General features: G+C 36.7%; 1 protein-coding gene across 1 annotated transcript; it reads left to right on the forward strand.

Moving 5' to 3' along the window:
- Window positions 1-116: 116 nt before the first annotated feature.
- On the forward strand, window positions 117-22,474 carry LOC123533387 (centromere protein Q-like). The gene is made up of 7 exons (XM_045315028.2): window positions 117-359; window positions 4,051-4,166; window positions 7,257-7,371; window positions 13,073-13,144; window positions 14,999-15,151; window positions 17,300-17,360; window positions 19,702-22,474. The coding sequence occupies exons 1-7, from the start codon at window positions 292-294 to the stop codon at window positions 19,741-19,743; spliced, it is 627 nt and encodes a 208-aa protein (XP_045170963.2). The 5' UTR covers window positions 117-291; the 3' UTR covers window positions 19,744-22,474.
- The last annotated feature ends 876 nt before the right edge of the window (window positions 22,475-23,350 follow it).

Here is a 23,350-nt window from a genome sequence, read left to right on the forward strand (position 1 = left end):
AAATAACTCAAATTTATTTCGCTCATTGGTCGTTTTTACACTCTAAATATAGCTTATTTATAAGCATACGTGTTTTAATTAGGTTCACTGTAGATCTACATAAATCGTATTTTATTAGTTTTATCATCTTACGTCATTTGGTGTTATGTATTTTCACAACGTTTTTTTTTGTCCCCCATATCTTTTCCGGGAAAAATATGTTCTTTCCGCGACTTCCATTTCATATATTGGAAAACCCGGAAATAGGCAAATATCGCGGGAAAATTTGACAGGTGAAAACTTTCAACCAAAATGGCAAAAAGTAAGCTGCAAATACAGAAAGAACTGTTATCGAAACAGAAAAATGCAAAGCTCAATTTGTAAGCATTTAAAGAAATTCCTTGTCATTATATTTTATTCTGGATTTCGATGTTGTCATTTGTGATTAAAAATAATTAGTTTTCGTGATATGAAAAGAAGTTACAGACCTCTACAGGAACAAGGTCAGTAATTCGGTCGAAAAATGTGATTCCGTGGTATAGTCGAAAGAAGTCCATAATAAATAGATCCTAATTTTCCCATTTTCTGTGCAAATTCGTGTAGAACAAGTGCTTTAATCACACTTTTTCGCTAATTCTGCATGAAATGAGACCGTTTTCATGTTCATACAACCCACGTGGCAAGTTTTGCAGATCGGAACTGGAAGTAGGTGTTTATTGCGCGGAGGAGAGCAAATATGTGCCATTTTTAGGGTAGCAGACCACAACTGACTGGCATTTCACTAGGAACTATTCAACCCCCTATTTTCTTTTCATTTTTGCGTTAATTTGTGATAGAACTTTATAGGAAAAAGTGATGTTCTCTTAAGATACGTAAAGATGATATGAAGTTGTCGTTTTTTATATGAAACAAAGAAGGATTTGAATTACTGACCTTTAACCTACATACAAGATCTACATATACTCACTAATGTTTTGAGTCACTGTGACTAGATTCTGTCTTAACTCAACCTGTTTTGTAATGCACTTAAGTTTGCAGAACAAACCAAAGAAGTATAAAATACACAGAAATTATGGCAACAGGATCGAGTAGTCTAAATAATGAGACCTCGGGTAAACCGATTTTACATTTTGATATTTTACGTTGTCTACCTAGAGTACTCGGAGGCAGATATCGACAAGTCAAAAAAATATAACGATATTCAACTCGTAGAGTACAATTATTTGGACTACATGATCGAGATCTCGAGTAAGCTGGTGTCAGCGCGTTATCTTATTGAAACGTTTGCCGACTTGATCAATCGTATCACATCAACAGGCGCATATTAAAGTATTACACTGGAGATACGGCTGGCACGTAATAAACCGAATCTGGTCCAATTTTCAAACGACAACTGTTCATTTCTCAGACTTCCCGTGTGACAAAGTTTGCGGTCCCGATAACATAAAACCGGTAGTCCTGAAAAACTTAAGTGTACAAATTGCCCCCCTAGTCACCAAACTTTTCCAAAAATCTCTAGAAACAGGCACTATCCCTTCCAACTGGTCCAAGGCGAATGTCACTCCTCTCTTTAAGAAAGGTGATAAAAGCAACCCTGTAAACTATCGACCCATTTCCCTGACATGTGTTCTTTGCAAAGTTATGGAGCACATTGTCGCATCAAACATCACTAAACATTTCCAGGTCAACAACATACTTGATCACCTTCAACATGGCTTCAGGTCAAAACGGTCAGTTTAGGCAAGGGGTACCCAAACTGGGCCAGGACTTCTGAGTGACCAGGTTGTTTTTAATCCTTTTACTGTACATTTCGCCTTTTTATTAGCACTATCAGCTTTGTCTCAAATTCTCACAAATACTTCATGTATTACTTTATTTCTCCTGTACATTCCTGCTTTTAAACCCTTATGCACTGACGCGCACCTGCATAAAATACTCGCAAGGGTGTCATGCAGTATTTATAGATAGATAGATAAATTCATTCCTTCCCCCGTGTAGAAAAAAATAATAACATTAAAAAAACACCATTATCATAATAAACAAATCATCTGATCGGTTCCGTTAAGTTTTTGAGTAAATAGCTCATCATTATCATCATCATCATCATTTATCATGTATCAGTATTAGGACATTTATACAGTCTAAAGTCAATCATCATCATCATCATATTATTATTATCATTATTATTGAAACTAGTGAAGGAATGAAATAAGTAATATAAAAATAGATTGAATAAATAATATAAAAATAGATTTGTTTAATCATTTGAAGAATCACAAATTACAAGATACACTGCAGCGTTTTTTTTTTTCACCAAATTATTCGGCGAAATTCAGCCTCATTCCACCCTCAAAATAGTGTTTTTTTCCCCTGACCGATGCGTAATATTCCCCTACGAAAATACAAAAAAATGCCAATCAATTAAATCATAATTCACTAGTTCATTTTATTTATTTTCATCTAGAAAACAGTTCACCGCGGTATCTCGTGTTTTGTTTACATCGACACCGGTTTGAGTAACTTCCCTTGATAAATCAGTATCATTGAAGTTGAATGTACACTATTAAACCTATGTTAAACCTAACCCTAACCTTTAGTCAGTATATAGTACACTCAATATGTGCATACATCCAATAGGGGCAATTTAATGTTGATGATCATTGAAGCGCTTTATAATTTTGCACGACAACGATGTTGAATGTTAGTCTGTAAATGATTTCCATTCTATTTGTTTGGCCGGTAGTGTTGAGTTTTCCATCTTCTAGTCGGTCAGGGTTTGATTTTATGCTTTTGGAAGGGACTAGTCCAACGCATACACTTTTTAGCTCACCTGAGCACAAAGTGCTCAAAGGTGAGCTTTTGTGATCGCCCTGTGTTCGTCGTCTGTCGTCGTCAGACGTCCGTCCGTCCGTCATCAACAATTTGACTGTTAACACTCTAGAGGTCACAATTTTGACCCAATCTTAATGAAACTTGGTCAAAATGTTACCCTCAATAAAATCTTGGACGAGTTTGATATTGGGTCATCAGGGGTCAAAAACTAGGTCACCAGGTCAAATCAAAGGAAAAGCTTGTTAACACTCTAGAGGTCACAATTTTGGCCCAATCTTAATGAAATTTGGTCAGACTATTTCTCTCGATAAATTCTTGGGCGAATTTGATATTGGGTCATCTGGGGTCAAAAACTAGGTCACCAGGTCAAATCAAAGGAAAAGCTTGTTAACACTCTAGAGGTCACAATTTTGGCCCAATCTTAATGAAACTTGGTCATAATGTTACCCTCAATAAAATCTTGGTCGAGTTTCATATTGGGTCATCTGGGGTCAAAAACTATGTCACCAGGTCAAAGTAAAGGAAAAGTTTGTTAACACTGTAGAGGCCACATTTATGACTTTGTCTTCATGAATCTTGGTCAGAATGTTAATCTTGATGGTCTCAACGTCCAGTTTGAATCTGGGTCAAAAGCTAGCTCACCAGGTCAAATCAAAGGAAAAGCTAGTTAACACTGTAGAGGCCACATTTATGATCATATCTTAATGAAACTTGGTCAGAATGTTGATCTTGATGATCAATAGGTCAAGTTCAAATCTGGGTCAGGTGGGATCAAAAACTAGGTCACTAGGTCAAATCAAAGGAAAAGCTTGTTAACACTCTAGAGGCCACATTTATGACTGTATGTTCATGAAACTTAGTCAGAATGTTAATCTTGATGATCTTTTGGTCAAGTTCGAATCTTAGTCATGTGGGGTCAGAAACTGGGTCACCAAGTCAAATCAGAGGAAAAGCTAGTTAACACTTTAGAGACCACATTTATGACAATATCTTAATGAAACTTGGTCAGAATGTCAATCTTGATGATCTTTAGGTCAATAGGTCAGGTGAGCGATACAGGGCCTTCATGGCCCTCTTGTTTTACAGTTTGTTTTATATTGTGACAGGTCAGATGTAATGGTGACTGCAAATGTCAGAATTTGACAGAAATAAAAACGCAGCCACTCGGCAACAGATCCTTGTCTTTTGCAATGCAGCAATTGTGTGTGAGTCTCTCGCTTGATCTCTTGCATATTTCAGGAATTCAAATTTGGCTCCCAATAAGCTGAAAAAGGTGAAGAAAGCTGGCAGTGGCAGAAAACGGCTGAAACCTTTGTCTGACTTGAGGAGCAGGCAGTATGCCATTGGAACTGCTGGTAAGTTTAAAGTCTTAGTTAGGGCCTCAAAAGTTGATTGGTTGCTGGTTTTAATAACTTGTCCGCTTGACACCTCGGGCTAGAAACACTACATTGGGTCCTGTAGATTCCTTTCATGTGAGGCAAGCTGTCCAGCTGGCTTGCTAGTGTGAGGTCATGTGGGAATACTGTACATGGAGAGCATCTGCACTCGCTATGACTAGTTAGTAAGGTTGCTGAATTTGAAACTCCTTTCAGCTGTTGTTCAAGCATTTGGTCAGTTTGCAAGATGAAGTCAATTTTTTTTAAAATTTTGGCACCATATCTAAAAAAAAAGTTTATAGGGGCACATAGGGTCTTCCACACCTTGGTACTGGAACGCTGTCATAATTACGATCTGAAACAACTAGCTAAAAGGTAAATGGGCAGTTGTTTTGCCCAATGGGCTGAGTACTTATAGGAAACCATAGCAGCCGAGCATGTTTATCATTTATAATTGATACTGATGAACACATCTATCATTCTTTTAATGATGTGTCAGTAATAGTGTTAGATTTTTTTTGTTTCGTAAATAATTGGTTCACTTATATTGACCTGCTGAATTTCTAAAATGGATTGGTCTATCATTCAATTTGGGCAGTACCATTTATTATTCAAAGGGGTGTTCACTTAAAATTTTTTGACTGATTAGCGAAGAATGCAGACTTCCCACAGCATGGTATAAGCTGTCACTGGTGTAATTTTTCAGGAATGCAAGATAATTTTATTGTCAGTTGACTGGAGATACTTTATTTGTTTTTTAGCTCACCTGTCACAAAGTGACAAGGTGAGCTTTTGTGATCGCGCGGTGTCCGTCGTCCGTCGTCCGTCCGTGCGTCAGTGCGTCCGTGCGTGCGTCCGTAAACTTTTGCTTGTGACCACTCTAGAGGTCACATTTTTCATGGGATCTTTATGAAAGTTGGTCAGAATGTTCATCTTGATGATATCTAGGTCAAGTTCGAAACTGGGTCACGTGCCATTGAAAACTAGGTCAGTAGGTCTAAAAATAGAAAAACCTTGTGACCTCTCTAGAGGCCATATATTTCACAAGATCTTCATGAAAATTAGTCAGAATGTTCACCTTGATGATATCTAGGTCAAGTTCGAAACTGGGTCACGTGCCATCTAAAACTAGGTCAGTAGGTCTAAAAATAGAAAAACATTGTGACCTCTCTAGAGGCCATATATTTCACAAGATCTTCATGAAAATTGGTCAGAACGTTCACCTTGATGATATCTAGGTCAAGTTCGAAACTGGGTCACGTGCCATTTAAAACTAGGTCAGTAGGTCAAATAATAGAAAAACCTTGTGACCTCTCTAAAGGCCATATTTTTCATGGGATCTGTATGAAAGTTGGTCTGAATGTTCATCTTGATGATATCTAGGTCAAGTTCGAAACTGGGTCACGTGCGGTCAAAAACTAGGTCAGTAGGTCTAAAATAGAAAAACCTTGTGACCTCTCTAGAGGCCATATATTTCATGAGATCTTCATGAAAATTGGTCAGAATGTTCATCTTGATAATATCTAGGTCAAGTTTGAAAGTGGGTCACGTGTGGTCAAAAACTAGGTCAGTAGGTCAAATAATAGAAAAACCTTGTGACCTCTCTAGAGGCCATATTTTTTATGGGATCTGTATGAAAGTTGGTCTGAATGTTCATCTTGATGATATCTAGGTCAAGTTCGAAAGTGGGTCACGTGCCATCAAAAACTAGGTCAGTAGGTCAAATAATATAAAAAACCTTGTGACCTCTCTAAAGGCCATATTTTTCATGGGATCTGTATGAAAATTGGTCTGAATGTTCATCTTGATGATATCTAGGTCAAGTTCGAAACAGGGTCATGTGCGGTCAAAAACTAGGTCAGTAGGTCTAAAAATAGAAAAACCTTGTGACCTCTCTAGAGGCCATACTTGTGAATGGATCTCCATAAAAATTGGTCAGAATGTTCACCTTGATGATATCTAGGCCAAATTTGAAACTGGGTCACGTGCCTTCAAAAACTAGGTCAGTAGGTCAAATAATTAAAGAAAACCTTGTGACCTCTCTATAGGCCACACTTTTCATGGGATCTGTATGAAAGTTGGCCTGAATGTTCATCTTGATGATATCTAGGTCAAGTTTGAAACTGGGTCAACTGCGTTCAAAAACTAGGTCAGTAGGTCTAAAATTATTAAAATCTTTTGACCTCTCTAGAGGCCATATTTTTCAATGGATCTTTATGAAAATTGATCTGAATGTTCACCTTGATGATATCTAGGTCAAATTTGAAACTGGGTCACCTGCGGTCAAAAACTAGGCCAGTAGGTATAAAAGTAGAAAAACCTTGTGACCTCTCTAGAGGCCATATTTTTCATGAGATCTTCATGAAAATTAGTGAGAATGTTCACCTTGATGATATCTAGGTAAAATTCAAAACAGGGTCACGTACCTTCGAAAACTAGGTCAATAGGTCAAATAATAGAAAAACCTTACGACCATATTTTTCAATGGATCTTCATGAAAATTGGTCAGAATTTTTATCTTGATAATATCTAGGTCAAGTTCAAAACTGGGTCACATGAGCTCAAAAACTAGGTCACTATGTCAAATAATAGAAAAAACGACGTCATACTCAAAACTGGGTCATGTGGGAAGAGGTGAGCGATTCAGGACCATCATGGTCCTCTTGTTTTTTTTTTTTCATAAAAGTTACAAAAAGAGATTGTTGATTGTTAAGCAAACTTCTAAAAGGCATCACTGAAAGTTTGTTACATGTACTGTCTGAACGAGTTAATGCTCTATTATTACAATTTTTGACATGTTGTTAGTGAATATTTGCAATATTGAAGTAAAATATGTGAATAAAATATTAACTATAGCATAGATAAATAGAAAATTGAATTATGATACAAAATGAAAAGAAAATTTGGGATATAATATCTGTGGCTAGTGAACCCAGATCATACATTTTCATACGTAACAATGCCACTCATGAAATATTGCAACTTGTGTTTACTTTGTGAAAAATACTTTGGTTTTACACTGAATCTCACAAAATATCATCTAAATATAAATCTTAAATCAAATTGCAGCTCCTGACTCTAATGTGCATTACTATAAGTTTACTGGAAAGCAGACAAAAAACTGGAAACCAGTGGGGAAACAGCTTAGAGATTACCTGTATCATCTTATAGACAGTGGTGTCAGGTAAGACAGTGGTGTCAGGTAGGACATTGGTGTTAGGTAGGACATTGGTGTTAGGTAAGGTGGTGGTATTACATAAGACAGTGGTACAGGGTAAGATTTTGGTGTCTGGGTAGGTATCAGGTAAGATTGTATGTTAGGTAAGACGATGGTATTAGTAAGACAGTGGTATACGGCAAGACAGTGGTGTTAGATAGGGCCATTGTGTCATAAGACTGGTGTCAGTGAGACAGTTGGATCAGGTAAGACATTGATGTCAGGTAATACAGACATCCCAACTTTTTCTGAATGCCAAGTGGGAGTTTTTGCTTTCCAAAGTGGGAGATTGAGGTGTTCAAGTGGGAGATTTTATACCGCAGTAATAATGTTCATGATAACGAAGCTTTTAACAAATCTAATGGTAATATAAACTTATTTGCCCAAATACAATCACTAGTCTTAAAAAAAATCACTTGTCTATATCAAAGAAGTATAAAATACACAGAATGGCAACTGGCTGTAATCTCGCATGATATCGTGTCAGAGTGTGAATCGGCGTTATCTTAGTCACAACAAACATCGGCGAGCATGGAGTTACACTTTGTACCTTTAAAACTATATTTAAAATACATGTTAACTTCTAAAACAACCTTAGTTTAATGTGAAATAATCTTCAGACACAAAATAAACGTTTTATTACCATAAAAAATGCGTAGTCATACGGTGATAATTAATTTACCAATGAATAATTGACTGTGCATACAAAATGGCGCGTGGAGAACGCATCGCTTCCGGTAAACGAGATCCCATTCAGTTGTCACGGGATGTTAGCGAGATTTGCTCTATATGCCTTTCAAGTTGCCGATCTATTTATTTTTATAGCTCTTTGTCTATATCTATTATTCATGCATTTTTAATGTTTTGGAACAATAATACATGAAGCCTTCTGTGCAAAATTAAATAGTTATGGCACTTTAGGCACTATGTCTAAATTCAAAACAACACTGAGAATTAAACCTGCACTTTTATTTCTTTTGTTGGAAAGAAGACTCCCCAGGTGAATTTTACATGACAAACAGTACAGCTTTTAGAACTGTAAAAACAAAATGTATATAGCTAAAAGAATAAAAGTTCAAGCAATAGAAAATTTACTATTTCATTCTCATCCCTGTCAACCAGTATTTAAAACCCCTGGCTCAAATACTTTTATTGATCAAAATCCTGTTATCCAAAATTGAATGTCCGGGTATTGTTACACTTTCGTAGATTTGCCTAAATCTCCAGTTAAAAGAATGTGTTTGACAAATTGTTATGATGCAAAGACAGTTTAACAGCATTTGATTGTAAGTGATATTAAAATTTACCATGACATTTCCTCTTATCAAAATGATTTTAAGAGAAATGTTTTTTAAAACCTAGCAGGTTGACTCGGCGACCATCTACTTTCGATTTCAAAAAGTTACAGAAAAAGTTAAAGCCAGTATAATTGATAATCTAAATTTGATTGAATTTAATTAGATATCTAATGTCTGGATTTTAATTTCAGTTGTGACACATTAATCAACACCTGGCTTTGTTAAATCGTGTAATAAAAAATAATCAGCACGGGTAGAATAAGGTGCGAAAATATCCGAAAGCTGTTGTTTACAGACTCGTCAGTAGTGATACAGTATCAGATAGGCGCAAAGAAGTGGATTACTTCATAATTTTTGTGTGTTTATGTTGTTTTTTTGTTGTTTTTTTCAATCGGGAGATTGGGACTTCTGATCGGGGTGATCGGGTTTTTCAACCAGAATCGGGAGAAACCCGATCGAATCGGGAGAGTTGGGATGTCTGGTAATACAGTGGTGTCAGTTAAGGCAGTGGTGTAAGTAAAAAAGTGGTGTCAGGCTGTACAGTGGTTTCAGCCAAAACAGTGGTGTTGGGCAATACAATGACATCGTTAAGACAGTTGTGTCAGGCAGGACATATGTGTGCAATTAAATGTTGATGTTTGATAAAGCAGTGATGTTGGAAAAGATCATGGTTTTTAGCTCGACTATTCATAGAATAGTAGAGCTATTGGACTCACCCATGCGTTCGCGTCCGCGTCCCGATTTGGTTAAGTTTTTGTATGTAAGCTGGTATCTCAGTAACCACTTGTGGGAATGGATTGAAACTTCACACACTTATTCACTGTGATAAACTGACCTATATTGCACAGGTTCCATAACTCTATTTTGCTTTTTTACAAAATTATGCCCCTTTTTCGACTTAGAAATTTTTGGTTAAGGTTTTGTATGTAAGCTGGTATCTCAGTAACCACTAGTGGGAATGGATTGAAACTTCAGACACTTATTTACTGTGATAAACTGACTTACATTGCACAGGTTCCATAACTCTATTTTGCATTTTTACAAAATTATGCCCCTTTTTTGACTTAGAATTTTTTGGTTAAGGTTTTGTATGTAAGCTGGTATCTCAGTACTCACTAATTGGAATGAATTGAAACTTCACACACTTATTCACTGTCATGATCTGACATGCACAAAGCAGGTCCCATAACTTTATTTTGCTTTTTTTCAAAGTTATGCCCCTTTTTCAACATAGAAATTTTTGGTTAAGTTTTTTGTATGTAAGCTGGTATCTCAGTATCCACTAATGGGAAAGGATTGAAATTTCACACACTTGTTCACTTTCATGATATGACATGCAATGCAAAGGGTCAATAATTCAACTTCGCATTATACAAAATTATGCCCCTTTTTCAACTTAGGAGTTTTTGGTTAAATTCCTATGTAAGCTGGTATCTCAGTACCCACTAATGGGAATGGATTGAAACTTCACACACTTGTCCACTGTCATGAGCTGATAAGCACTATGTAGGTTCCATAATCCTATTTTGCTTTTTTACTAAATTATGTCCCTTTTTCGACTTCCGTATTCATTCAATCGACAAGGCTGTTGAATAGTCAAGCGTTGCTGTCCTCCGACAGCTCTTGTTAGGTAAGCTAGTTATATCGAGTGAGGCAATGATATTAGACAGGACATTGATTAATTTTATTAGACAGTGGTACAAATCTTTAACCAGATTTCCACAGAAAACACTACTTGAGATTTGGTACGAAACTACCACATGGAAAGGAAGGTTGGTAATGATCACTTTGACATGGTGTTACTAACTGACTAAGTTTTTACTATTGATTGATAACTATATATCTGAATGGTGCACCTTACATTTCATAATTTTCTCTGATTTATGCAGTGATTTTAAATTAGGGCCTACTACCTTTGCAAAATGTCCCAAGTGAACACATTGTTGTGTGTCATTTAGTATTGTCGCTCTTCATGTTGTTGCCTGTTCTGTCTTGGCTCATGTCATACTGTATTGTGCGTCAACCGAAATCACGTAGATGACATACAACATGAGCTATATAGGATTTCGTATTAGAACCATTTTATTACTTAAAAATCATTTCATGTTCATGAATTAGTAATTTGCTCAGGGCATTTCTGTTTTATTATTGGGAGCAAAACATGGCTCAGCTTTGAAATTTACATTTAACAGCAAGTTACTAGATGCGTACTTAGAACATTTGATTGATGCAATAATATTTTGTATATAAGCATTTTGGTCTGTTAAAATTGCATAAAATAAACTCCTTTTTAAAAAGAAATAATATGTCCTTAAAGTGATAAAATGTTGCTGCACTGAAGTATTCATATATCTAAAAAAAATGAAAAATTTTAATTCTGTAACTATTTTCCATAGTTTAGTGGACAGGATTCTTACAAAAGGTTCTTTGATACCATTACCTTATTAGTCCCCTACTGGTTGAAAACCAGTTTCGGGGACTATAGGAATGCACTTTTCCGTCATTCCGTCTGTCCGTCCGTCCGTCTGTCCGTCCGTCCGTCTGTCCGTCCGTCCGTCCGTCCGTCCGCAATTTCGTGTCCGGTCCATAACTCTGCCATCCATGAAGGGATTTTAATATTACTTGGCACAAATGTTCCCCATGATGAGACGACGTGTCATGCGCAAAACCCGGACCTCTAGCTCAAAGGTCAAGGTCACAATTGGAGGTCAAAGGTCAACAGGGCTTTTTTCCTGTCCGGTCCACAACTCTCCCATCCTTGAAGGGATTTTAGTATTACTTGGCACAAATGTTCCCCATGATGAGATGATGTGTCATGCGCAAATCCCGGACCCCTAGCTCAAAGGTCAAGGTCACAATTGGAGGTCAACGGTCAACAGGGCTTTTTTCCTGTCCGGTCCATAACTCGCCCATCCATGAAGAGATTTTAATATTACTTGGCACAAATGTTCCCCATGAGGAGACGACGTGTCGTGCGCAAAACCTGGACCCCTAGCTTAAAGGTCAAGGTCACAATTGGAGGTCAAAGGTCAACAAGGCTTTTTTCCTGTCCGGTCCATAACTTTCCCATCTATGAAGGGATTTTAATATTACTTGGCACAAATGTACCTCATAATAAGACGATGTGTCATGCACAACTTTCAGACCCCTAGCTCAAAGGTCAAGGTCACACTTAGCAGTCAAATGTTAACATAGCATGAACAGGGTCTGTTTCGTGTCGGTCCATAACTCTGACATTCATTAAGGAATTTTAATATCACTTAGCACAAGTGTTCCCCATGATGAGACGACGTGTCATGCGCAAATCCCAGACCCTAGCTCAAAGGTCAAGGTCACAATTGGGGGTCAAAGGTCAACAGAATTTTTTTCCTGTCCCGTCCATAACTCTGCCATCCATGAAGGGATTTTAATATTACTTGGCACAAATGTTCCCATGATGAGACAACATGTCATGCGCAAAGCCCAGACCCTTAGCTCAAAGGTCAAGGTCACAATTGGAGGTCAAAGGTCAATAAGGTTTTTGCCCTGTCCGATCCAGAACTCTGTCATCCATCAAGGGATTACAGTATTACTTGGCATAAATGTTTCCCATGATGAGACGACGTGTCATGCGCAACACCCAATACCCTAGCTTAAATGTCAAGGTCACACTTTGAGATCAAAGGTCAAGAGGATTTTTTTCCTGTCCGGTCTATAACTTTGTCATGCAAAGCAGGATTTAGATATCAGTTGGCACAAATATTCCCCTGGATGAGACAACATGTCATGCGCAAGAACCAGGTCCCTAGGTCTAAGGTCAAGGTCATATTTAGAGGTCAAAGGTCAAATTCACGAATGACTTTGTACGGGACATTTCTTCTTCATGCATGGAGGGATTTTGATGTAACTTGGACCAAATGTTCACCACCATGAGGCACCCTTGTTTTTAGAATTACGTCCCTTTGTTGTTACTATAAATAGATTTTATTGTAACTTTTTTATTACTGGCGGTAGAGAAAAATCGAGACCACTTTTCTGTGGTACAGCATGCATGTTACATCCAATTTTTAGGTGTATTTTGACCTATCTCTACCTGGTAAAGAGTTTCTTGTGGACTTGTATTATATAGATTTTTTTTTTTTTTTTTTTTAAAAGATTAATTTCCCTTTGTTGTTACTATAAATAACTTACATGATAACATTTTTATAATTAGCCAATAAATTTTAATCCAAGTGTTTTGTTATAACATATTGTATATATAGTACAATATTGTTTATACATCATTGACAGATATCAGTTCATTATGTTATACTGCAGTAGAGAAAATTAGGTGCCTTCCAGTAGGGGACTTTGTATTGCATGGCATTACTTCATTCACTTGTTTCTTCCAGAACGGTGGGAAGTAAACCACAGTTTTCTAACAATGAAGATGTTCAGCAGCTGTTAAATGAATTAAAGTTACAGTAAGTAAACAGGATTATCCCCCTTCTTAAGTTAGAATATTTTGGTGAAAGTTTCGCACATAAGCTGAATCCTTTAAAACTTTTCATGTCTTTGTCATCATGAAATGAGTAACACCATGAGAAAACCAACATAGTGCATTTGCGACCAGCATGGATCCAGACCAGCCTCAGCAGCGCATCCCCACAGTCTGGTCAGGATCCATGCTGTTCTCTTTCAAAGCCTATTGCAATTAGAGAAACCGTTGGCAAACATGGTGCGGCTGAAATGACAATTCTGAGTTTTATTTAATATCTCCTGCTGAAGTTTACAAAATTATGACCTGTTCTTTCAGTTTTTAATTTCTTTTAAATAAAGATTGTGTGTGTAAGCCAGTTTTATGTGGAAGTTTCAAATAATGCTTGCTGTCATGTCATTAGACAATTCTTTTTAGCTCGTCTAATTTTTTGAAAACAAATGAGTTATTGTCATCACTTGATTGGTGTTGGCGTTGCCTGGTTAGGTTCTAAAGTGAGACTTTTCAGAATTTTTTTTTTTGTGTCAAAAAATGAATACAAATAAGGGGGTTATGCCTTTAGAGCATCAGTAACTTGATTTCTAACATCACTGACCAAGTTTAAAGCATAAGAAGTGCAGTTTTGCAACTTTTTGTTAAAAGGTCACCAGGTCAAATAAAAAAAAGCTTGTTTACACTCTAGGGGCCACATTTGTGATTCAGTCTTCACAGGGGTCAAATTTAGCAACATTTCTACTAGCTAAAAGTAGCTAGTGCCCTTTTTGTTCACCAGCTAAAATGAAAAGATACCGGCTAATATTTAACAATAATATTTAATTACTTTATTAATATTTTACTGGCCAAACCCTACTGATTAATCTCTGTAGCCAGTCACAAAAAAAATTCTATTAGCTTAAAACAGCTAGTGCCATTTTTATCCACTTACAAGCTAAAGTCAAATCCTTCCATGTTAACTTGATGCAAGCTGCAATCATGCATTATATATGAGTTTTTTTTGAACAATGATAACATTCCTTTCATGCAGAAAAATGTATACCTGCAGAACAAACTTTATTCAAATTTTGAAGACATTTGCTTGGTATATTATTGACTAGCTGAAATTAGCTGGTTCATTCCAAGCCCACTAGCTTTTCTCAAATTCCACTAGCAGTAAGCTTGTATGCTTGTCTAAATTTGAACCCTGCTTTATAAAACTTAGAATGTTTATTACAAAGTCTGGGTCACGTGAGATCAAAAACTAGGTCACTAGGTTGAATCAAAGGAAAAGCTTGTTTACACTCTAGAGGCCACTTTTTTGCTCTAATCTTTATAAAAAATGGTCAGAATATTTGTTTCTGTGAAATGTCAGACAGATTAGAAATGAGTCAGGTTGGGTCAAAAACTAAATCACTAGGCCAAATCGAAGAAAAATCTTGTTTACAGCTAGAGGCCACATTTTTGCTCCAATCTTCATGAAACTTGGTCAGAATGTTTATCTCCTTGAAATCTCTGAGGAGTTTGAAACTGGTCTTGTGGTGTCAAAAATTTGATCACTAGGTCAGACATGTTTACACAGTTATGGTGAGGAACTAGTGCCATTTTAGCCCTCTTTTTAGATTTCATGGTTACGACAATCCACAAAATCAAGTACCAACAAACAAACAAATTCCAATGATAAATTTAACTTGGTAAGTGATATACATAAATTCTTGTCCCAACAAGAGACATTTTGGTTTAAACCACGAAATTTTATACCCATGAAATCAAATGATTCCAAAGTGATGTGACAGGGTTTGACTGAGGGGTATACTATCACGTGTCTCATTAATACTACATTAATTGCAGTAATTTGAAATTTTAGATTGAAAGCAAAGATGCACACGATAAGGGTACCCAACAAAAGGCATGGAATTTATAACAAACTCAAAGCACAGACAGAGGAACTAAAGGCTGAATTTGATGCACTAACCCAACAACAACTTCAGCTTGAAAAGGCAATCAGAGAGGAAGAAAGGTAAAAGTTTTTTCTGCAACTTTTTGAATAGAATAATCTAGGACTGCTTTTTGTTGAGTCCGCTGGCAGTGAGCTCGACATAGTTGTCACAATGGCGGTTTGGTGTATGTGGGTGCATGTGTCCGTCCGTGCATGCGGCCGTCAGAGTTTGTCCGGGCTGCAACTTATCCATGGATCAAGGGATTCTTAAATAACTTGGCAAATATGTTTGCCTAAATGATACGGTGTGTCGGGTGCAAGAACCAGATTGGTAGCTTAAAGGTCAAGTTCATACTTGAGGTCAACTCGGTCAAAACTTGGTGCTGTTTTGCTTGTCTGGGCTGTAACTCAGCCATGCATTTAGAGATTCTTAAATACTTTGGCACAAATGTTTGCCTTGATAAGATGATGTGTCGTGTGCAACAACCAGATTGATAACTTTAAGGTCAAGGTCATACATGGAGGTCAAATGTCAAAACTTGGTGCAGTTTTCCTTGTTCGTGCTTTCATAGATAACTTTGCCTCAATGAGACAGTCTGTCAGGCTTAAGTAGTTGAAAGGTCAAGGTCAAAAGTTGATGCAGTTTCTCTTGTCTGGGCTGTAACTTAGCCATGGATGGAGATGCTCTTAAATAACTTGGCAGAAATGTTTGCCACAATCAGTTCTGTCACCGCCAAATAGTATCATAAATGTTAGGCCTTTTGACAGCTGGCGCCCGTGGCATCTAGTTTGCATAATAGTCGTACTGCTTATAAAGTCAGCCAGGTCGGTGGTTCTACCCAGGTGCCCGCTCGTGATGAAATAGTGCACGGAGGGGCACCTGGGGTCTTCCTCCACCATTAAAGCTGGAAAGTCGCCATATGACCTAAAATTGTGTCGGTGCGACGTTAAACCCAACAAAATAAATAAAATAAATATAAAGTCAGCCATTTGTAAATGGAAAAGTAGTCAATGTAAGCTGATGGTCTGTAATAACAGGTGAAATAGGACAAGTTTGAGATAGTCCAAAGGGGTAATTTTAAAAATAGCAAAGCATGACAGTTGTGAGATAGCACAAAATGGTAGTTTTGAAAATAGCAAAACATGACAGTTTTGAGATAGTGCAAAAGGGTAGTTTTGAGATAGCAAAGCATGACCATTTGAGATAGTGAAACAGGACAGATTAAGATTGTTCAAAAGGGTAATTTTGAAAATAGCAGAACATGACAGTTTTGTGATGATTCAAAAGGGTAGTTTTGAAAATAGCAAAAAATGACAGTTTTGAGATAGTTCAAAAGGCTAGTTTTGAAAATAGCAAAACATGACAGTTTTGAGATAGTGCAAAAGGGTAGTTTTGAAAATAGCAAAACATGACAATTTTGAGATAGTGCAAAAGGGTAGTTTTAATGACAATTTTGAGATAGTGCAAAAGGGTAGTTTTGAAAATAGCAAAACATGACAGTTTTGAGATAGTGCAAAAGGTTTTGAAATAAGCAAAACATGACAATTTTGAGATAGTGAAACAAGGCAGTTTTTACTTAGCAAAACAGGACAGTTTTAAGGTAGCAAATCAGGTCAGTTTTGAGATAGTCTTTAATTGAAACACTGTACATAGCGTGACCCTCCTTAGAATGGTCACCTGTACGTCGGGTGACCCTCATTAGAATGGTCACCTGTACGTAGCCTGACCCTACTTAGAATGGTCACCTGTACGTAGCGTGACCCTCCTTAGAATGGTCACCTGTACGTAGCGTGACCCTCCTTAGAATGGTCACCTGTACGTAGCGTGACCCTCCTTAGAATGGTCACCTGTACGTAGCGTGACCCTCCTTAGAATGGTCACCTGTACGTAGCGTGACCCTCCTTAGAATGGTCACCTGTACGTAGCGTGACCCTTCTTAGAATGGTCCCCTGTACGTAGCATGACCCTCCTTAGAATGGTCACCTGGTCCAGTTGTGGGAATTTCCTGTTTGGTGATAGTGTGACCCTGTCATCAAATGCAGTTAGCAACCTGTTGAAAAGTCAGCAAAATGTTCTGTAGCAGTCACTTATTCTACTATGTGGTAAAATGACCAGGTGATATTTGTTTCAGTGTAAATGTGTGAACAACCTCCCAGGTAGTTAATTTGTCTAAAATCAAAAACGGTGAAAAATAATGATTTGACTAAATTTTGTATCTGTTATTCCAGGGCAATAGAGAGTCTTGAAGACCTTGAGAATACAAGTCACCCAGTACAGCTTAAAATTCAGGTAATAATTTCATAAATAATGGAAGTACTGATTTAATTACTTGGAGTTTATAACCTTTTTGCCACCTACCCCTTAAAAATATTTTAGCAGGGTGGCACTGTAGGTTTGCCTTTGTCCATCTATATATATATCTGTCCAAATTTTTGTTGTACATATCTCAAAAAGTATAGGATTATTATTCAGCAGGTGAAGTTGTGCACCTGATTTTTAGCTTGACTGTTCAAAGAATAGGTAGAGCTATTGGACTCGCCCATGACTCGGCCTTCGCGGCCATGTCCCTATTTGGTAAATTTTTTGTATGTAAGCTGGTATCTCAGTAACCACTCGTTGGAATGGATTGAAACTTCAGACACTTATTCACTGTGATAAACTGACTTACACTGCACAGGTGTTATGACACTAGTTTGCTTTTTTACAAAATTATGCCCCTTTTTTAACTTGGAAATTTTTGGTTAATGTTTTATATGTAAGCTCGTATCTCAGTACCCACTGAAGGGAATGGATCGAAACTTCACTCACTTGTTCACTGTGATGATCTGACTTGCAGTGCACAGATTCCATAACTCTACATTGCACTTTTACAAAATTATGCCCCTTTTTTGACTTAGCTGTTTTTGGTTAAGTTTTTGTATGTAAGCTTGTATCTCAGTACCCACTAATGGGAATGGATTGAAACTTCATACACTAGTTCACTGTCATGATCTGACATGCCATGTACAGGTTTCATAACCCTCTTTTGCAAATTTGCAAAATTATGCCCCATATTCAACTTTAATATTCATTCAATTGACAAGACTGTTGAATAGTCAAGCGCTGCTGTCTTCCGACAGCTCTTGTTTGTTTTGGATTTTACTTTGTAAGACTTCAGTTGTACAGAGTAAGGTATGCAAGGTGGGCAGTTTACCTATATTGTCGTCCTCTATTCTTTTACAGTGCAGACTTGTTCTCTGCAAGTGACTCGCATCTTCTCCACTATATGTCAAATAAATCTGGTATAATAATAATAATAATATATGTCTCAGAGGTAGAGTGCAAGTGACTTTAGACACACTGCATTGATCTTGCAGACTTTTGATACTAAGTTTTGTACTCTGTCTACTGAGCATCCTGGGCAAATATGGAATGGAATATGGTTTGTTTTTAGGTTATCAGGGTTCCAAAACATTTTTAGCTCATCTGATTTTGAAAAAAATCTATGAGATATTGTTGTCACTTGATCATCGGCATTGGTTAAAATTTTTGTTTAGGTCCACCTTTTCTCAAAACCTGTAAGAGCTACAGCTTTGAAACTTTGCACACTTTTTTATCATCATTAGTTGACTATGTAGGCCAAGAAACATAACTCTGATTTGCATTTTGTCAGAATTATGGCCCTTTTTCTACTTAATAGAAATTATGAACTGTAACTCTTTCCTTACATACTGTCCAGCACTTGCAGACGAGCGGTGGCATCTGTAGGCGGTGCTCTTGTTCAGTTATGTAATTGCTGACAGTTAATCTAACCAGTGTTCCTTGATTCCGGTTCCTGACCTATTCTTAGCAAGTAACTGCTAACTTCTCCACATGATTTAGAAGTGGAGGACGAATGCTTTCAGACAAAATGTTTTTTTATCAAATTGTCATGAAGAACATTGACCTCACTGGGGGATCAAACACATGACCCCTTGATCCAATTAAGCTAAGTGGGTCAGATGAAATGCAATGTTACACAATTTAACCACATTGTCTTTCTGGGAATGACTCTATGTGCAAAAGTCTGTGATAGAATAAATGTTCAGGCAGATGAAAACAGGCACCTGGTATATTAATTTTTTTCATTTCCTAAAAAAGTAAATTGTGTTTAAAGCAGACTTGAAACAAGATGGTCATGGACTCTGATCAGAGAAAAAGCTCAATAAAACTTCGCTACAGGGATAAAGCTGGGAGTTTGAAAAATTGAAAAATAATGTGGGAATTGACAGGGAATTTTATGGAAAAAAAATTGGAGAAAAAATGTTGTCTGCTTGTTGTTTCTCTCCTACCATTATGAAACAACTTTACTTCTTCGTAGTGAATGTGATATTAGTATGTTTTAAAGCGATTTGTATTAAAAAACATTGGATTAATGTAACATACATATTAAAAACAAGGAGCTTGGCTTAATTATGGTAAAGCAGAGGGTTGAGGCCATATGTACCTTTTTTTGTGAGCTGTACCCAACAAAAATGATCTGAGAAAACCACCTTTCATTGGGGAAATTTACATACAGATTCACTTCAGGACCTACTTTTGTATTTCCATAGCCATCTTGTAAACGTAGACAGTTTTTTCACATCTTCAATATATATACATCTATTTTCAGATTCCTGAGGACACATTAGACCTGCCTAAAATGGTATTCTGAAAAGTGACAGTTGAAAATAATTGCTAATTGACCCTCAAGTCATTTACTCGAGGATATTTGAAGTATGAGATTTTTGCCCTGTGAAATTCTGAAATGGATGCTTTGAAGTTGGAAAAAAAATGTGATACTATGCGATTAAAACTGCAAATTCAGTTGAGAACAAAAGATGGCAAGGCTTCAGCTGTAATGATCTTACTTCATCAGTCCAGACAAAAGTGCAGTTACCCAAACATAACTTCTCCCAGTGCCTGTGATGTTCCTCCGCTGGAGCAAACAGCTATTTTCAATACAGAAAATTCTGTTTTAAATGTTTTGAACAAATCCATATTATTAGTGTTACGGGCAATACACTGTTGTATTTTATGTATTGTCTTGGGTATTTTAGTACACACATTGTTCACTAGTTCGGTTCTTGAAATAAAACAAGTATACCGGTAATTGTTGCTACATGCCTGTTAAAATTAGTTCATTTTCATATACTGAAAAAAAAAGAGATCAAAATAACACATCTGAAACTGTAAGTTACTGGTATAAACATGTATTTTTCTGCATGAGTTCCTGCTTTAGGACTGTGTTCCTTCTAACTGAGTTCTTGTTATAACTAAGTAAATTTTATCGAAAGATTGCATGTATATGAAATAAGGCAAAAACTATTGAGATGATAGGATGCTCTTCGTATTTGAATGTTTGCTTCATCCGAGTTCGCTATTTCTTTGTTATATACTTCCAAGTTTGTGTCCGAGCTGCTGGGTAAAATGAAAGGTGAAAGTAGGTATTTCCTGTTGTCTACCTATGCAATATTAGTGTTTTCATCATGTGTCTCAGTTATGTGACCATGGTTTCATTGCATTATGGCCAAGGTACTCTATATTTTTATGACAGGACCTTCCGGACAAGGGTAGTCTTATAAGATGTGAAAGGTGGAAAATGCTGATAAAACATGTTATGTATTGTTATTAACTCACTTGAGCCAAAGGCTCATAGTGAGCTTTTATGACCGCTTGATATCTGTTGTCCATCGTGCGTCCGTCAACAATTTCTAAAAGAAGTCTTGTTCTTCAAAACCACTGGGCAGATTTACACCAAACTTCACAGGAATGATCCTTGGGTGGTCCCACTTTCAAAATTGTTCAAAGATTTGAATTCCACACAGAACTCTGGTTGCCCTGGCAACCGAAAGGAAAAACTTAAAAAGTCTTCTTGTCAAAAATCGCAAGGCATAGAGCCTTGATATGTGGCATGTGACATCTAAAGGTCATCTATGAAGATTGTTCAAATTACGCCCCTGGGTTGAAAAGAACCCCGGGGGGTCCCATGTTTTACATAGACTTATATAGGAAAAAACTTTAAAAATCTTGTTGTCTGTACTCACAAGACCTAAGCCTTTGGTATTTGGTATGTAGCATGTGGCTCTCTACCAAGATTATTCAAATTATTACCCTGTGATGAAAATAGGCCCTGCCCGGGGGTCCCAAGTTTTACATAGACTTAATATAGGAAAAAACTTTAAAAATCTTCTTGCCTGAAAGTTCAAGGCCAAGGCCTTTGATATTGGTATGTATTATTGCCTAGTGGGTCCCTAACAAGATTGTTCAAATTATGCCCCTGGGTTGAAAAGGGGCCCCGCCCTGGGGTTCACTTGTTATATAGGAAGAAATACTTTAAAAATTATCTGATCATATTTCCTAGACTGTTTAATTATAATTACCTGATGACCCCAAGTAATTAGGGGTCACTTGACCTACTGACCTACTTTTTTGTTTTTTAAGATACAGCCTTGAAATTTGGATGACATATACAGTTTTGCACACCGATCTTAAAACTGACTTTCAGTGACCTTGAATGTGACCTACTGACCTACTGTCTTAATATTTTAGCATCAGTTTGACATTTGAAACATGTATTTCATATTACTCAGGTGAGCTATCCGGGTTCATCAAAACTGGTATTTTCTGATCAGAGTTGAATAATAAACACCAATTTAAGAAACAAAACTTATTATATTATTTTCATATTTTGGGCAAAGTTGATACTTTTCTGGAAAGTAGGTTAAATTCTGAGTATTTGAAGTAGTTCTCTACAACTTGGTTTCACATCAGGGATATCATTTTAGATATGAATGACAGAAATTGATGTGATGGCTTTTTGAGTACTTGTGACTGTTTCTTGCATATGAGTAATAGAAATAAGAAAACTAAGGTCGTATGATACATAATTTGATGAAAAGTTGTCATATTCTGCAGTCAATCCCATATTGTGTTGGTTTTCTGATTGCTTAAAGACAGGCCTTCAGGACAAGTGTAGTCTCGCAAGAAGTGAAAGGCTTGAAGTGCAGATAAAACATCTTATACACCGTTATTTTTATGAAGAAAATGATAGCGGAGGAAATTTAGTATCTTCTAACCTTTAAAATGAATGGAAATTTAATTTTTATTGGGATTTGATTTTTTTTTGATGTTACCACAAAAATCCCCCCACCCCACCATGAATATCAACGATTTCATAGTAGTACTGAACATGTCTTGAATAGTGCCAAATCTGTATCAGGGGAGGTAAAGTGAAAGCCAGGATTATCTTCTAATGCGTATTTCAGACAATGTTAATATTTTAGAACCATAAAGATGTTGCTATATGTATTGATTTGTATAAGACTTCAGGGAAATTCTTTCTTGAAATTTATGTGGAAACGTGTTTTTTATATTTTGTGGGAAATAAAAAACATGAATACTTTCGCCTCTTGTTGTTCTAAAGTCATGCTTTTTGAGTCACCCGTGTTACTGGATACATTTGGCTTAACTGAGCATAAAGTGCTTAAGTTTAGCTATTATGATCAGCTGTTTTGTGTTGAGCGCCAATAGTTTTACTGTATTACTTGAACGAATCACGAAATTCATTAAAATGGGACAATTTTAATGAATGAAACGGCCAGAATAATTGCCTCTATAAAATCTCAGACCATTTTACATTTGGTTGTCTGGGTTTAAGAAAACCTTTTGAATACCTTTCAAGGCAATATTTTATACCATGTCTTCATGATAACTGTTAAAAATATTTGTCAATTGTGAAATTCAGAGTGTGAAACTGTGTCATCTATGGTCAAAAAATGGGTATCTAGGTCAATTTGTCACCACTTCATTGGCCACATTCATGAAACATGGTAAGAATTGTTTAAATTGAGTCATTTAAAGTAAAAAAAACTAGGTCAGGAGAACAAATCATAGAAAACTCCAGATACTCCAGAAGTCACATGAAACCATATCAAAATGCTTGTTCGGAACTTGGGTCTTACGACGTCAAAAAATAAGTCAGGAGCAAGACCCTCCTATTTCAATGTCATTATAGTCCAGAAAAGCTTACTCGTTCAATTACTTGAGAAAGTATACTTGCTATCCTATTTTTGTGGGCATTGTTACTGGACAGTACCTGAAACCTATATTTATTTACGAAAAGCAAAGTCCGAAGTCGTAGTGACCTTCAAAAGGAAAAGCTTGTACACTTATTATCTCGAGAATTCTTTCATTTCCTCGACCTATTCTCAAACATCGTTGGACAGTAGATAAACCCTGTTCTTTTTGGGGTAGCAGACGAAAAGGAATGACCACAGTGA

This window comes from Mercenaria mercenaria, chromosome 12, assembly GCF_021730395.1.
Source record: "Mercenaria mercenaria strain notata chromosome 12, MADL_Memer_1, whole genome shotgun sequence".
Taxonomy (NCBI): Eukaryota; Metazoa; Mollusca; class Bivalvia; order Venerida; family Veneridae; genus Mercenaria; species Mercenaria mercenaria.